This window comes from Ovis canadensis, chromosome 12 (assembly GCF_042477335.2).
Source record: "Ovis canadensis isolate MfBH-ARS-UI-01 breed Bighorn chromosome 12, ARS-UI_OviCan_v2, whole genome shotgun sequence".
Lineage (NCBI taxonomy): Eukaryota > Metazoa > Chordata > Mammalia > Artiodactyla > Bovidae > Ovis > Ovis canadensis.
The window spans coordinates 72,907,711-72,925,141 of NC_091256.1; the positions used below are offsets into that span (position 1 = coordinate 72,907,711).

General features: G+C 50.0%; 1 protein-coding gene and 1 long non-coding RNA gene across 2 annotated transcripts in view; one reads left to right on the plus strand and one right to left on the minus strand.

Annotated features, from left to right (window-relative positions):
• The first annotated feature begins 1,494 nt into the window (after positions 1 to 1,494).
• Positions 1,495 to 16,220, plus strand: LOC138416652 (uncharacterized). The gene is made up of 2 exons (XR_011247793.1): positions 1,495 to 1,865; positions 15,366 to 16,220. It is a non-coding gene; the product is annotated as an uncharacterized lncRNA (long non-coding RNA).
• STX6 (syntaxin 6) overlaps positions 6,904 to 17,431 on the minus strand; it is a 48,770-nt gene continuing 38,242 nt past the window's right edge. Inside the window, exons 7-8 of the mRNA XM_069546205.1 lie at positions 16,627 to 16,721; positions 6,904 to 12,624 (exon numbers count right to left, since the gene is read on the minus strand). Of these exons, the coding sequence (XP_069402306.1) occupies positions 12,548 to 12,624; positions 16,627 to 16,721 (172 nt within the window). The 3' untranslated portion in view covers positions 6,904 to 12,547. The remainder of the gene's footprint in view (positions 12,625 to 16,626; positions 16,722 to 17,431) is intronic.

Here is a 17,431-nt window from a genome sequence, read left to right on the forward strand (position 1 = left end):
CTCCTCCTGCCCCCAATCTCTCCCAGCATCAGAGTCTTTTCCAATGAGTCAACTCTTTGCATGAGGTGGCCAAAATACTGGAGTTTCAGCTTTAGCATCATTCCTCCCAAAGAAATCCCAGGGTTGATCTCCTTCAGAATGGACTGGTTGGATCTCCTTGCAGTCCAAGGGACCCTCAAGAGTCTTCTCCAACACCACAGTTCAAACGCATCAATTCTTTGGCGCTCAGCCTTCTTCACAGTCCAACTCTCACATCCATACATGACTACTGGAAAAACCATAGCCTCGGCTAGACGGACCTTAGTCAGCAAAGTAATGTCTCTGCTTTTGAATACACTGTCTAGGTTGGTCATAACTTTTCTTCCAAGGAGTAAGCGTCTTTTAATTTCATGGCTGCAGTCACCATCTGCAGTGATTTTGGAGCCCCCAGAAATAAAGTCTGACACTGTTTCTACTGTTTCCCCATCTATTCCCCATGAAGTGATGGGACCAGATGCCTTGATCTTAGTTTTCTGAATGTTGAGCTTTAAGCCAACTTTTTCACTCTCCTGTTTCACTTTCATCAAGAGGCTTTTTAGCTCCTCTTCACTTTCTGCCATAAGTGTGGTGGCATCTGCATATCTGAGGTGATTGATATTTCTCCCGGCAATCTTGATTCCAGCTTGTGTTTCTTCCAGTCCAGCGTTTCTCATGATGTACTCTGCATATAAGTTAAATGAGCAGGGTGACAATATATAGCCTTGACGTACTCCTTTTCCTATTTGGAACCAGTCTGTTGTTCCATGTCCAGTTCTAACTGTTGCTTCCTGTCCTGCATACAGATTTCTCAAGAGGCAGGTTAGGTGGTCTGGTATTCCCATCTTTCAGAATTTTCCACAGTTTATTGTGATCCACACAGTCAAAGGCTTTGGCATAGTCAATAAAGCAGAAATAGATGTTTTTCTGGAACTCTCTTGCTTTTTCCATGATCCAGCGGATGTTGGCAATTTGATCTCTGGTTCCTCTGCCTTTTCTAAAACCAGCTTGAACATCAGGGAGTTCACGGTTCACTTATTGCTGAAGTCTGGCTTGGAGAATTTTGGACTTTTTTTTTAGGGTCGCCTTTTCTCGATACTGGAGGGGCGAGAGCGCGCGCCGCTGGATGTCTCCGGCTTGAGGTCCGAGGTCTGTGGAGGGCGCCCACCAAGCCTTCCCCTCCAGGCTACTTTGTTCCAGGTGGTGGTGGTGGTTTAGTCGCTCAGTCGTGTCCGACTCTTGCGTCCCCATAGACTGTAGCCCGCCAGGCTCCTCTGTCCATGGGATTCTCCAGGCAAGAATACTGGAGTGGGTTGCCATTTCCTCCTCCAGGGGATCTTCCCGACACAGGAATCAAACCTGGGTCTCCTGCATTGCAGGCAGATTCTTTACCGCCTGAGCCATGAGGGAAGCCTCCGGCGCTGCCTGCAAGTCCGGTCTGCCCTCCCCGCCCCTCGGCGGCCCCGGTCGCGCCGGCAGGAGGATGAGGCCGGCTGCTCTCCCGGCCGCCTGCCTGGGTCAGCGCCCCCGCCTCCCGCGTCTCGGCGCCGCCCGGTCCTCGCCTCCGTGGGGCCAGGGAAGGGCCCGGGCGCTGTCCCCTCGGGGAGGTCCAGCAGGTCGGGGCGCGCTTAGACCGCGGGAGGGCTGGAGTCTGACGGGACTGGGGTCTTGGGGGTTTTACACGCCCGCAGCCCGCACAGCCGGGACGCTCGGCTTGGCGCCCGCTTTATCCTCCAGGAGCCACCTTTGGGGGCGGGAGAAGGGGAGGAGGGCAGCCTGGGGAGCTGCCCGGAAGACCGCACCCGGCGTTGGCAGGGGGACGAGCTGGAGCCGATGGCGGGAGGAGCGAGGTAAGGCCGGGCGGCAGGCGTGTCGGGGCGCGAGCGTGGGGACCCGGTGCGCGCAGTGCCCCGAGCGCTCTCACGTGGAGGAATCGCAGGCCCCTGTCGAATTTTGGAAACCAAGGTGGACCTGGGAATCCAGGGACGTGCAGTCACTGTGCCGTCCCCCACCTTTCTCAGCCTGCTCCTCAAATACCCCAGAGCTCTGCTGGGGACGGGAAGGTCACAATACTGAATCCTTACAGTGACTCAGCGAGGGAGGGACTACTCATCTCCGAGTTGCAAATTAGGAGTCTCAGACTCAGAGGTTAAATTACTTATTCAAGATCACACAGCATAACAGAGGCAGGATTTGAACCCGGCCCTCTGCAACTCCCAGCCTGCGTCTGCCCTTCCTGCGATCCTTTGGGGCTCATCTCTGGAGGCCCCCGAGCCGCCCTCCCACTCCACCAGCCCCCCACCCCCAACCCCTGAAGCCTGTGATCTGCTCTCCAGGCCCAGCGCTGCAATGACCTTCACTATGGCAGGCCTGGGGGCTTGGCTTCGGTTTTCCTTCAGGGAAGTGGAGCTGGTGCTCCCACCTCCTGGTGGGGGGAAGGGAGTAGGGCGGGCAAATCATTTTACAGAGCAGTGTTTGTGAACTGCAGGCACGACTACTAGTGGGTCACAAGACACTTTAAAGAAAGACCAGCATTAAAAAATAATTAACAGTGCTTCACACAAGGCAAGGTTAGGTTTTGTATGGAAAATGCTCCTTTAAGAAGTGTGTGTCCCAGAGTTGTAATCTGAAGCGTGTTCTGCCCTGAGGGTGGAATAGAACCATCTTTGGGGCTAAGGCTGGGAGGCTGGCCCCTCCATTCTGCCCTCAGGGCCCAGCGCTGCCCAACTTAGGAGCTGCTGAAACCTGGCCTGAGGGCTCATGTGAAGGCGCCGGGCCCCTGGGAGCAAGAGGCATCCTTGCTCCTACAGCCCTGTCACCTTGAGGAGGCCTGCACCCGGGGTGGGGCATTGTGATGGGACAGGGCTTCCTGGTCCTCCAAGCTGGCCACTGGCAGCAGGATTCCCACAAGGGCAGTTTTTGGCTTGAGCTTCAAACTTTAGTTGCTGGTTTCTTGGTTCCACTGCATCCCAACTCCACACACTCACTCACCCACCCATTTATCTTATTTATGTGTCTTTGTTGGGGCAGTCTCCCCCCTGTCCACCCGTGGACCCCAGATAGCCTTCAGATATGTTAGATGTGTCCACCACAGAAGCATTCTGTGACACTGATGGCGAAAACTTGTGCACCAGTGTCGAATCTGGAGACAGAATTTTGGGTGACGTAGAAAAGAATGCTGCAGTCCAGGGGGTCACAAAGAGTCAGACACAACTGAGCGACCGAACTGAACTGAGAAAAGAATAGCTTTATTGCTTTGCCAAGCAATGGGAGACACAGCAGACTTCTTTCTTTGAAAACTGTGTGCCAACCTGGAAGGATCTGGTGCTGAGTTTTCTAGTAATGGTTCAAGGGTAGGATTGCTGATAAGACTAAGACCAGGGTGTGTCCAGGGCCTGAACTCCTTTAATCTGGTCCCAGGTAATCTCAGGATGAGCTTCTCTGGTTCCTTCAATCCGGCCTCAGGTGGCCTTCTCTGGAATGAAGAATGCTAACATCTTTCATTTGGTGGGAGTTTTAGTCAAAGTGGGCTTCCCTGGTCACCCAGTCAGTAAAGGATCCACCTGCAGTGCAGGAGACCCAGGTTCGATCCCTGGGTCAAAAAGATCCTCCAGAGAAGGGAATGGCTACCCATTCCAGTATTCTTGCCTGGAGAATTGCAAGGACAAAGGAGCCTGGCAAGCAACAGTCCATGGGATCACAGAGTCAGACATGACTGAGCGACTAACACACTTAGCCAAAGATACTGTTATGTGTATCCCTTCCTTGAGAAGGAACCAGGACCCTGCTGCAAGGCTGCACAACTGTTTCTTGACTGTTTCTCCTTGTGTCTCTCTTCCATTTCTTCCGGGATTAGCAGCTGTTCGAATCTGCCCTTTGGAATTCAGGGAAGGGCATGGAGGCTGGAGTCTGTTCCCTACAAACAAGAAAAGGGGGACAGAAAGGCTTCCATGTCCAGGAGCCCCACTGAGTCCTGCTCAGTTTCAACCCCTACATGCTGACTATGGCCCCCTCTGCTTAACTCCTGTAGAATCTCATCTCAAGGGCTCTTCCTTGCTTTTCTTTCCCCCGTGGAACTGCTTGTTTATCCTCCACCAAACTTACCTGGCAACAACTGGACTTCCCTGGTTCATCTGCCCATTTCCCACCCCAGGCCGTCACCTGATCCTCTTCCTTCCCTCCCTCTCCATCATGCTATCTGAAGTTTCCCTTTCTCCTAGACAGCCAGAGCACCTGCTTGAAAATGGCAACAGCCTTCCTTGGCAGGCAGCTCTGCCCAGCTCTCTTAGGCTGGGGTTTGGCCAGGTCGCAGTGCTGGGCACCGAGGAAGGGGCTGCTGCAATTGGCTCTGACACTCTGCCCACAGAGCCAGGCCTTAACAGCTGTCCTGCCAGGCCTGGAGGGTATCCAGGCTCTCCAGTGGATGCCCAGCTGCCTGCTGGGCCTGCCTTTGTCTTGCCCTTCTGCAATCTGGACTCAGGCCCCGACTCACAGCGTGAAGCTGCCCTTAGGGGTCTGGCCCAATGCCGGGCACCGGGGAGAGGCCTTCCCTGTCCTTGGGATGCCCAGGGTGGAAGCAGCTACAGCTGCGCTTAGAGACAAACCAGTGTGCCAAGGGCTACAGTGGTAGCCCCAGGCAGGTGGCCCCATTGCACCTGGTGAGCAGAAAGGCTTCCCAGGAGAGGCAGCTTCCCTCCCAGCTCAGTGTTGTCTCAGGAACAAGGAGCGCTGGCAGCCATGGGGCTCACGGTGACCTTTGGATGCCACAGCTTTCTCATCCTGTGCTCCTCAGCCTGTCTCCAGGCTTTTCTGAGTTTATATAATGAGCTTGGCTCACCTATTTTTTCCTACACATTTCCAGCCAAAGGAACAAAAGCTCCAGAACATTTTATCAGCAAGGCTGACCTGCCTGAGGTCCTTGACCAGATTTCTTGAACTCTACAGCAGGCTTATAGGGTTTGAGTTATGGTCAAATTCAAGGTGGCTGGTGTCCATCCTTACCATCTTCGGCACTTCCAGTCCAGTGCTTTCACCTGCTGCTTACTTGTGCTGCAAGTTATTTGAGCCTTCTTCCTGTCCTCAGCTTTACCTGTTTCTCCCGTTAGAACAATGGCTTGGCAAGAGAAACAGCTGCTCGCCACCCCTGAAACCTAGATAGTGACTCTTCAGAAGGGCTGCACCATCCGTCAGAACTTGGTTCCCATTCTATCATACACTGGTTGTAATCTTGGGGAAGATTTGTAATTGCTCCATGCCACAGTTCAGACATTACAATGGGCCTCAACAGTACTTCCCTCATGGGGTTGTGAGAATAAACAGAAACAGTCCCTCAGGCCTTGGTCAAAGATCTGCTGGCGTACCAGATTATCATCAAATATTGGCCAAAAGTATAGCTTGATTAGCTACTAATGAGATAAAAAAATTTTGGCAATTTGCTTTCCTGGAAGAGTTGATGATCCTTCCCGAAGTCTGCCCAATCTGGTGAGCTTTTGTGAATGGAGACAGAGCCATTTAATGGTGCTCATCCGGGTGGACAGAGACTGGGAGGGAGGAAGCAGCCCTGCAGAGGTCAGAGAAGCTGGCTTTGGGAGCCCACGTCCCAGTGCAGGGCGACTTCTGGAGCCCATCACTCCCTCCCTGAGAGGCGCTGGTGGGGATGTTTGTGCTCGGGCTCTGTCGGTACCAAACAGGGGCCACTGCTGAGTTCCGACTGCCAGCACCCTGTTCCCAGACAACGGGCACCCTGGACATTCCGAGGATGGGGCACACATTCGAAATGTGTCCTCGACAGTGAAGACATCGTGGTGGCACAGATGGGTCTGCCCTTCCTGGGGGTTCCGTTTGTGCCTCTAGCGTTGCCTTTTAACATTCCCAGTGTGAGTTTTGTGTAAGACCTGCAGCCAGTGGGACCTCTGGAACAACAGCAGAGCTGGGAGTAGGGCCAAGGTGCTGGGGGAAGAGGACCTCTCAGCCGTGGGGATGTGCGTCTCCCCTTGGTCCACGCCATGGGGCCCATGAGGTGTGGGGAGGTGGATTGGCTTTTATCAGGAGACACAAAGAACCATTTCCTCCCCCCGGAAATAGTTACTGTAATTCTCAATAAGCAGGCACTCCTCTAGTGAGGCCGAATGTTGACTCGCCTCTGCCCCTTCTAGCTATCAGGTCAGGGGGTCATGAGGCTGAGGACTCGGGAAGCACTGCTGGGCCGATTTCCAAGCGAGGTGCGGGGGACACGGTTCACAGCTCTGCCCCTCGCCAGCTGTGGATGGACCTTGAGAGACTCCTTGTGTCTGAGTTTCCTTAGGTGTGGATTTGAGGTAAGGCTAAATGAGGAAATTTCTCCAGGTCACATAGGCATTTCCAGTACTAGATGTGTTAACAGAACGTACTAGAACAGTGCCTGCCACATACACAGAACATGCTCAATCTGAGGACGATGATGGCAAAAGAAGTGAAGACCCCGTCCTGAATGAGCTCACATAGCCCGACCTTGTCCCACAGAGCTCAAGGCAAGCTCTTCTGACTACCAGCTGGCATGGGCAATATTTTTGTATGCCAACACTTCAGTGAAGAGCAAGCCGGGGACTCAATTCCTTTGTGTTCTAGTCTCTCTGACCCCCAGGTGCCTCATCCCAACTGAAACTGTGCTGTATGATATTGTGAATGCATAGTATGGCCGGCTGGGGGTTTAAGAATTCACATATAACTTACTCAGCCAGAGAAAACAATTTAGAACTCCCATCTCACACCAGCCACAAACTTTCCCACCTCAGACATATGTGCATGCCCATGTTTATTAGTGTGAGCAGGAGGAGGGGAGGCAGCTGTTTCGGTCTAAAAAGAACTTAAAATAAAAACCAACCAAATAAAAAACCAGGACAAAGTTCATGGTCTCTCCATTTCTCTTTAATACTGAACAGTATTCTTTGTCCAGTTGTAACGTGATTTCAAGAGTAGAAGTAAGAAACATTACTGATAAACTTCTGGGTGTAAAAATATCACTTTTAAGGATGGCTAGTGGAGGCTTTTTTAAACACAAGTATTTTTCAAAAGTTTTCAAGTTTATTGTGTCAACAAATTTTAATGTCAGGATTACAATCAAGGCCATGAAGCTGTTTATTTTACAACAGGGGTGGTTTACTGTAGCCTAAATTCCACAATGCAGGGAGCAGTGGTTCTCAAACTTGGGGGGGGAATCAGAATCCCCTGGAGGGCTTGATAAACAGCCCACTGGCCCCATCCAAGTCTGGAGGTCTGGGGTGGGACCCTGCACTTCGAGCAAGTACCCAGAGGATGCAACTGTCGCTGGTCCCACTCCACACTTTGCTGAGCTACTGTGTAGAGGAAGCGAGACCTACCTACAGCGAGGCTAGAACTGCTGGCCCCAGGGCTCTGACACTGTTCTCCTGGGGTGACAGAGCTGGGGCAGAAGCACCATCTGGAAATCACCACGGCTTTTGCATTTCTAATCACTGATCTCACTTCTTTCATTTGTACCTTCTAGCTAATTAAAAATAAAATGCTCTAAGGTTATTTATCCTTGAAAGAAAAAAACAATGGTTTAGTCCTGCTGAGCATTGCCACGAATTACACAACTTTTAATTACACTAATTTGATTACAAGTGAGCCAGTGGAAGCTTATTTCCACTTACGAAACCCGAATCCATCATCATTTACAGCTTGCTTGCTTCAGCCCTCTCCTGGTTTCCAGGCGGGCCCCACCCTGGGCGTTCTCCCAGCCCGGGTCAGTCAGGACGTCATTGCGTGATGCTCACAAGCAGTTCCAGTGCCTTATTAGTGGGACACCTGCCTGGCCTCCCCTCGCCCCGCAAAGACAACAGGGTGCACTCACACTTTTCCTGAGAATTAGGACGGCTGCCTGTCCTGGAACAGACTAACCGTGGGGTCACAATTCCCATTCAGTAGCCCAGTCTCAGCCAAAACCTACTTTCTGCAGAGCAGGAAAAGAACCTCCCTGACTTGGTCCCAACCCCGGGGCTGCCAGAAAGCTGGGCTAGAGCAGGGCCCTGGGCTGCCGCCAGGGAACAAGCCTGCGAGCTTCGGTCTGCGGACAACGAAGCTGGGTGGTCTTGTTTCTAATACCCTCCTGGCTAATCAAGTGGCTTCATGTTGGATAAGTTGTAACTTTTAAGAAAAAAAGAAAAAAGGCAAAATACACTTTCTCACAAAGGGTCAGGACCATGAAATGTTTGTGTGAAGCCCAAGCAGCAGGGCAGGCGCCTGAATGCGGTCTAAGCACAGTTCCCCTCTGCACGGCCTCGGGGAAGGGCATTTCTCGACACAGGGCACGTGTGAAGGAAAAAGCACCAACACGTTAGCTTGGATCAGAGGGAAGCCAAGTTCTGGTCCTTTCTTTCTCACCTCCCCAAGGGTCTGCCCTAATAAAGAGACGGTAATATTACCTAACAAAGAACTTCCAACCCACGGACATTGCAGCAACACGGCCAGAGCGCCACTGTAACATTCAGAGCCTCGTGTCCATCCAAAAGCAAAAGATGTCAAGTGGCTGGCCTCAGCGGGGAGCACAGGTCGCTACGAGCCTACGTCCTGTCACTGAGGTCAGCCTGTCCAGAGAGTGGGTGGGCTCCCTGGTGCCAGGTCTGGAGTGCAACCCACCCAGTGACCCCCATGTCTGCTGAGGGAGCTGAAAGTGTGTCATCTCTGAAAACAAGAAGACTGAGCTAAGTGACAAAGTCCTTCTGAGTCTACTGTTAAGGATGCTAACACCCCAGAAGTCGGCTAGTTTGGAGCTTTGGCCTCCAGGTTCACAGCAGGGCTGTTCTGGTCTCTGAGGGTTGTTCTCTTGACTCAGAACTTTCCTGGGTTTCTGGACTCGACAGCTGATAGCGGTCGGCAACGTCCCAGGCAGACCAAAGGAGCTCCTTGGTTTCAGCACAGGCTGGGAGCTGGGTACAGGTAACCAGATGGGGCAGAAAGGCTACCTCCTCCTGCCAGGGAGTGCCCCATGCTCGCCCAACAGACGTAAAGGCTGGGAGGGGGAGGCTGCAGGGTCCTACCCTGGGCCCCATACTCACGCCCTGTGCTTGGGCATGGGGCTGCCTGACTGCAGGCCCTGTGGCTTCACCTGCTCTCTGCACTTGATAGACAAACAACAGTCTTTAAAAAAAATTTTTTTTCTTAAAAAACCTGGAAGGCGGGGAAATGCCAGTGAGAGGACGACAAAGAGGGAGCCCTGGCAGTACTGTGTTCCATATTTTAGAACTTTAGCTTTCTAGACAGTCCGAATTTTGTTTACAAATTTGTCCTGTGTACAAGGTAACACCAAATGGTCCAAATACCAGCGTGGAAAAGCAACTTGTATTTATCAGTTGGTTTTAGATCTTCGGATGCTATGAATTCTCGAGAAAGGTGGTAATGGTCTCACTTGACAGCCAGGGAAATAACCAAAAGAAAAATCTTGGCTCCGCCACTTCCACTTACAGAAGGTAAAACACTTCACAGAGACAGATTTCTGCTGGAGTTAAGACTGCATTTCTCTTCGCAGCCCTTAATCTCACGAGGTGAGAAGGAGTGGAAGTTGCCAAGTTGTTGGCTACCAGACCCATCAGTCTGTCTAACTCTGGCTAAAAGCAGAGAATAATGGGCAAGTTACCAAGCTTTTCCCCCAGCTCTGGCGTCAAGAGCCTCATGTAACATACACGCTGTGACATCCAATTGCCACGCGGTAGCAGCATACAGAGCGCGTTTGTGATTTTTCACAGTTCACACAAAGACAAGATAAAAAACCAGGACTAAACACTAAAGGTGTTCGGTTTCCCAGCTGGATTCCTGCTCTGGCGAGTTCTCTCAGTGGTTCATTCCCCCATTCCACCCACCCTGCCCAACCACTTGATCAGTAAAATGTTCTCCCAATAAACAGAAATTGAGCTCTCTCTGTTATCCATCATATCCTGCCAGCTTTCTTAGCAATGACGAGTATGGATGAAGTACATGCTGAGGAGGGGAAAGGCCCCATGGCTATAGGAAGTGCCTTTAAGCCTCACGGAGGTATCGTGGGCATCTGCTCCACCCCCATTCCGCCACTCAGGGTCAGCAGACCACTGCAAGGAACTCACAGCATTAGGTCACTGATGAGGAAACATTTATCCTTAGAGATGAATCTAAGCCCCTGGCATGCTCTGTCTGCCATAGTCTGGAATTTCACTAGGGAGCCTTCTAATGAACATTGGTCTGCAGTGACTGCCCAGTCCTGATATACAACAGCCAGGGTCAGACCCAGGATCAGGTCACCTGGGGCTGTGCGGCTCCGACAAACACATTAAGAGGTGGCCTATCAGAGAACAGCTCCGCCAAGGTCAGAAAGGGAGAATGCTGCATTGCCTGGATTTTAAGTAAACTTTCTAAATAGTTTCCTCTTCAGTCTGGCCTGCAACAGCCACAGTTTAGCAAACACATTAAATGAGCAAGTTCGCCAACTCTCAACATCCCCAAACAGTTAGTAGTGAAGCCTCAGCATCACAAAACTTGGTCCCTGAAGCCTGGGGAGAACCTTACTAATGACCAGCGTGTTCCCAACAGGCCCTGCAGACATGATGTCAGTTTCGAAGGACATCGTCAATCTGGTAACACCCGGAGAACAGCGTGGCGTTTAAACAGGGGAATCATGTCATTCATCAAGAAGCTGGCTGCTTTGTGTAACATGGAAGGTGGGGATCACAGTACTGAGACAAGGTCCACATGGATGTTTAACAAAGACATTTTAAGGACCAGCTGTGTCTTTGGCTTGTAGGACACTATTTTAACAAGCTCAAAACTTGGAGAAGTAATCTAGTACCCTACATCTGAAGCCATTTGTAAAAAATCACTTTTTCCCCTAATTTGAAAAGAAATAACTTACATATCAAGTAGAGTGCAGTGTAAACGTGGATGTCAACCACCCTTTTAATTTTATAAACCTGCTTTCAGCTTCTCATCCACAGGCAGATTTCCTGACCTACCATGATCCTAAACATGAGAAAATACCCTTCTTCAAAAAAAATTGTTATGAGAATTTATTCCAAAGTGCAATTCAAGAGTTAGCTGGGCAAGCACATCATTGCAAATCACACACACACAAAAGGGAAAACAGAAGCTCAACACAAACAAAAAATAAGATACAAACAAAACAAGGGGGAAAAAAGTTAGTGTGCTGAGGAATGGACCCCGAAAGATGAGGAGACGGGAGTCGAAGCCAGAATTCTGCCCAGATGTTGCTTCACAAGTGCAGAGGGAGATGGTGGGGAGGGATCGGCAGCCGCCACCGCCACACGCTGGCTCTGGGCTCAGCTGCTACTTCAATCCTAGGTTTTCATCAGGGAAGTTATAAAAATATATACACATGTACACTGGAGGCATTTTAAAAGTCACCAGAAGCTTGGAGTGTATAGTGTCTCAGCAGAGTCAGCAACTAAAACCCAATGAAAGCATCTGTCATTTAAATCCGGAAGGGCTCAGTTATTTGAATGGATGATAAACCACATCGTCTTAGGGAAAAAGGAACCGTGTTCACCTTCCCATCCTTGCAATTACAGGGTAAGAAAAATCTGGTCCAGAACTAACCTTTTTTGACATTATGGTTTTTAATAAATGTCATTAACGTACTGACCACTCCCAGCCCTCAAGACAGAGTGCTGCTGGAATAAAAGAATTGCCGTGGACGCCACCCTAGGACCTCAGGCCACTCACATGAGCCGCTGAGCTGCTCATTTCAGGGTCCTCCTAGGAATGCAAGTTGCCCCTCTGGGATGGTGGCTGTAGGAAAGTGGCACGAATCCAGCAAGGGCCTGACCCCGGCGACCTCACCCACCCTCCGCAGCTGGGCCCTGCTGCTCTGTCCTCCCTTTAATTCAAGCCACAAGCTGCCAGCAGCCCCAAAGCCCAGTGCTTTTCATTCTTTTCCACTGGTTATTCCTACCACAAAAGACAGCACCTAGAGAAGCACTCTCACCCTAGCACTTACCCCTGCAAAACCAATCACTGCATCTTCTGTCACAAAGTACTTCTGAGCTCTCTGCCCCCACTAACCACCAGCTCTCAGGGGTGAGACAGCACTGCCTCGACAGGATGCGAGACCTATCCAGGCACCCACACCCCGCATGGGTGTTTCTGCAGTGGCCAGCGCCAGCCGTCTGAGAGGCGAAGGGTCTGAACGGGAGAAAAGAGCTGCCAAAGACGGATGGAATGAGCGTCAGCCAACGTGAGCCGAGTCCGTGAAGTTTTCTGGATTCCTCCAAGGCCCTCCAGGGGGAGCGAGTTCCGGGGGGGCAAAGCTAGGCCAGCTGTCCTCAGAATGGGAGCCGGGGAGCCGGGAGAGTATAGTTGTTGACTTCCTCTGCCCACCGGCCCTCCCCACACTGGGCTGGAGGTGCTGTCTCCACGGTGGGGTCATGGAGAGAAAAGTCAGCTCAGGCTGTGCTTCCAGGAGAGGGTTGCAAGGAGCAGGCTGCTGCGCGCTGCCTCTCCCTGTCCCCCGGGGTGTGTGTGCAGCAGGAAGCGAGCCGGGGCCCCACCGTCACAGCGCTAAGAAGAGGATCAGCACGATGAGCAGGACCACGAAGAGGACCACGATGGCACACCACTGGCGCCGATCTGGAAGGCAGGACACAAGAGTCAGCTCTCCCACGACCCGACATTCCCCAGGACACGGTTACAGGACAGTTAAGGCAACACCTGGGCACGGAAAGGGCACAGAATGGGCAAATGATGGCAAAGAGAGGCCTGAATCTGCCTGGGCACCTGGCACTCGACTACTGCTGTTCCTGGCCTGCCCACACCCCATAAGTCAGCCTTGTAAGAAGTACTGGCTTTGTGTCCCGGGTCTCTTAAGACCTACTGGCTGCAGGTTTCTGCTGGCAGTTATCACATCCCTGGAAAAGGTGTTGGCATTGGTGTTACAGGTCAAAGCTCATCCGCTTTAATCTCCCACCAAAGTCACATCATTTAACTAAACAATAATCATGGTCTTTTCTCAAGGAGCACGATGGGAGAACAGAAAGGAGACGAAAGCTGCTGGTGGTCACTTTAGGAAACAAAAATCTGAAAAAGCAAGCTGTAGTATCATGGGTGTGTGATGGGCTTCGCACCATCCTGGGCAAGAAAGATCGCTTTAACCAGTATTAAAGCAACTGACATGAACATCTCTAAGTCAAAGTGTCTTTTCTGAAGCTTTCTGCCCTACTCACAGTTTAGAACAGGCACAGCAAACAAAGTGGCCAGAGCCCATCTAAGTGACCCCAGAGCACGGTGGGCCCGAGGGACGGACGAGAGCAGGGCCCCCACAGTCCTTGCTGAGCGCCCCTAACTCACAGGGCTGCCGGAGGACCATGCAACACGAGTGTTTGCACACTCTGTGGGCCCACACTTGGCACAGGATGCTGTCCTCCTCAGGATGCGCCCTTTGCTTGTGCAGATGTAGGAAGAGCAAGCTGGCTCCCCGCAGAGGACCCCTGCCATTCTGCACAAAAGGTCAAGCTGAGATATAGCCTGTGACACTGGAGATCAGCTGCTAGAAGGAAGAGTTCTGTTTAAGTAGAAGTAAAAAGGTATGTCTACCAATTCATCAAAAGTTTATTTGAAAAATTTTAGCACAACACTACTATTGAGAATTACATTGTAAAAAGGTCTGAATCTAGGGAAATAGAAACTTTATACAAAGCAATGCTAGGTCCATAAAGAAAGAAAGTCATATAACTAAAGGAAATGTCACAGACAGCAAAGTCTTAGAACCGGTCAACAGAACTGCTACCAACCAACAGTAAGTAAAGCAAGTACCTTTCCAGTGGCTCACTGTGCTCTCCATCACACACGCTAGAAACTCACTTAAGCAAGTGGGATTAAGATCAAGACCTCAAGTCCACCTATTCCTTTCTGAGACAGGACTAGTCCAAAGGGCGTGGGGAGGGTGAGTCTGCCTACTCCACATAACAGTATTCACCTGTTTATCCTTTCAATGGTCCAGAAAACTCAAGTATCTAGCCTTCTTTCATCTACTTAAAAATGTTTACAATAGTTTAAAAATCCTCTCATTAAAGTGATTAATCTATATTCTTCTAGGATGATACAGTCAAGGTAAATACCTCCTAGTTGCCTTGGCCAAGGCATCCTGCCATTTTAGACCTGAACTTCCAACAGTGAACCAGGTTCCCATCAACCTCTACCCAGCCCTCCTCCCACCTCCAATCACTTTCTCTTCTGCAACTGCACTAAACAGGGGTTTTCATCAAAGAGCACACAGGCCAGCACAATCCAGGAATGTGCTTTTAAATCCACTTTCCTTTGAAGTGGTAAGTTGCTTCTATGAAGTGTGAACTGGGTGACCCCAGGGAGCTGTGTTACCCTGGCAGACTTCTCCCTAGAAGGGGTGGGTACTAACCACAAGGGTTTTTGTGACCCCAAGTGAATGGTCCTAACGAGCCTTTTTGCAAGCTTGGACCTGTCTCAGAAAGTCAGGTGGCGGGGAGGGGTGGGGCGTGGAACCCCAGAGGGGACTCTACAGGATTTTCCAGCTCTCAGTCTCCTCCCCTAAAGAGAAAACACCAACAACAGAATTTTGCAAAGTGAGGGGAAGAAAATCTGGGTATCCACTCAAAACAACATACTTCTTTGGGGTAGGAGAATGACCAGTGTCTCTCTTGGGTCATTCAAAAAAGTAAGTATGGCACCCTGGCAGATTTCTGCCAGGAAAGCAGCCAGCCTCGGGGAGGGCAGGGGTCTCGCCTCTGCAGGCCTGTGAAACGCGGGCGTTCACTAACTGCCTAATCACACGCCAGTGTGTCCTGATACTCTTTCTTTATATGGAGGCTTGATCAAAAAGCAGTGAACTTTCCCAAAAGTTACGAAGAACAGAGACAAACACCAAACAGCCCCATCATCAAATCAAAGCCAGCACAGCCAAGGAGGAGGCCCCGTGCTCGCTCTCTTTGGGGAGCAGATATTATAATGAAGGCCACAGGCAAGCTGTCCAAACCCAGGGGCCTTTCAGCGTAAACGCTCTGTTCCCTGGCTCTCCTTCTTGAGGTATGGCAGGACATACCTCAAGTTCTTACTTGCTCCACAAACTTTTTGGGGGGAGAAAAAGTAGAAGACAGCGTGAGCAGACTTCAGTGCTGTTTATACACACGGAGCGGCTGATTACAATTCAAGTTCTTTTCTAAATTACTCCCAGAATGCTGGAGACAAGGACGCAGTGCGTCTTCGTTACACTGTCTTCTCCACCAAACCGGTGCTGAAGCAGCCACTCGACTTTGCCACTAATACAGACACTAGTGAAAGACCTGGTTGAAACTGGTTATATAATACTGCAGTAAAAAGCTTTTTATTTTTTTTTAAAGGAGAAAAAAAGAGGGAAGTGGTGGAAGAAGAAAGAACAGAGATATGCGGGGAGAGGACTTCACAAAACTCCCTCTAGATGTGTGGAAGATGAAGTGAGCTGGGGCCTGCCGCAGGCAATGAAGAGCCTACTAGAAGCATGAAGCATATCTGCCCCTAGAGAGAAGGAAGGAAACCAGTCTAGGAGCTTCCCTTTGTCTTAAGTGTAACAGGTCCTTGGCCCCCCAGGGCCATCTTCTGCCTGTCTTACCCCCTCTTTTTTTTTTTTAAACAAACACTTACTATGTACTAATACATGAGAGACACTATTAAACATCTGTACACTAATTATTATTGATGACCTTGAGAGGTAGGCATCATCCTATTTTTTTTATATATAAAAGAAACAGAGCCCAAGAGAAGTCTTATGTAATTTGACTATGAGTTAAACAGCTGAAAAGCAAATATACACTTGTATTTAAATTTTGCCTCAAAAGGCAAGAGTGGACTGTTAGATTCTGTCATACAGGTGTAACAAGAGGAAATCAACTGAAGAAAGGTGTCAAGACACAGGGGATGTTCTGATGGGGGAGGGGGTGCTCTGGTTCAAGAGCACTTAGGTGACCTTGAAGGATGCCTCAGTCCCTTCCTTCACCCAGAGTCTCCCACCAAATTGAGGAAAAAAAGATACTCTATTTTCTCTGATTTAAAAAGATGTCATTTTTCTTAGAGAAGATAGGTTGTAGTAACAAAAAATAGTCACTGGTACACATCTTCCTACACAGTAATTTGAAAAAAGTTACTTCTTCATCCCCTGCCTGGTATAAATTTGCTGGAATAGTTCACTACGGATTCAAATAAACACAGTTTAAATGAGATCTGCAAGGCCATCTTCTTCTGAAATGTAGAGGTTTTTCTTTCAGTGAAAAGTCAGTGCAGGAGAAATAGTAACTAGCTCTTACTAGTTGGGAATTGGGAAACCAATTCCCTCTTTTGGCAAGGAAATAGGAAAAAAGGGAAATGAACGATTTTGTAAGTGCAAAGAAAGTTACTCCAGAAGAAACGTCAGCACCAACCTTGCATGGTGGGGACCACGAGGCTCTTCCCAGGTGAAGGCCACAAGCTGAAGACCAGGCCTATGTGTGCTAGTCTTCCATCTCCTGACCCCAAAGTCTAGCAAAAATGTGCCACAGGAAAGGGATCTGAACAAGCACACCCATGAGACATCCCCTAGACTGTGTCTCTAGAATTAAATAATTCTGGAGCTTCAAAGCACATACATACCGCTGGTCATGTGCGATACTTTTGCAAGTTTCTTCATCACATTGTCCAGTCGAGACTGAGTGCTCTCCAACTCGTGAGAGAAATCATCCAGCATACTAGAAGGACAAGCAGACACAGGAGGAGGCTGCTCAGCACCACTCCAGACACAGTGCCCATGGAGCTAAATTCCTGGGATCTGCGCCTCAGTCTTCGCAATCACCAAACAGACAACAATGGGATTCAGAGCCCCCAATCTTTTTATCCTTGGGACATATCTGTTTTTGATTTCGGAATTTTGGAAATCTGAAAAAGTAGTCAGTTACATACACTGTGTATTAGCCAACACCCCCAGCAGAGTCTGGGGCTGTCTTCAAACACCCGAGTTAATATTTCTGCAAAGAAAACTATGAGGATTCATGGCTGCAGTCAGTTCAAGTCAGGTTCCTCTGTAACAAGAGCTTGCTGTAAGTTTTTTTAGAGCTTTCTAGATTGCAGAACTGCAGCCAAGGCCAACAGGGACCTGAACATACAATAATACAAACTCAGCTGCAGTGCAGTGTAGCAGAAAGAAGGCTGTGTGAATCAGACAGCCAGGCTTTGCCACTTGGTACTTTGGACAAGGGACCCTTATCTGTAAAAGCAGGCGATCCTATCAACAGGGTTCCCATAAAAGTGAAAGTGTTTGTTGCTCAGTCATGTCTGACTCTCTGGGACCCCATGGACTGTAGCCCCCCAGGCTCCTCTGTCCATGGAATTCTCCAGGCAAGAATACTGGAGTGGGTTGCCACTCCCTTCTCCAGGGGATCTTCCCAACTCAGGGATCAAA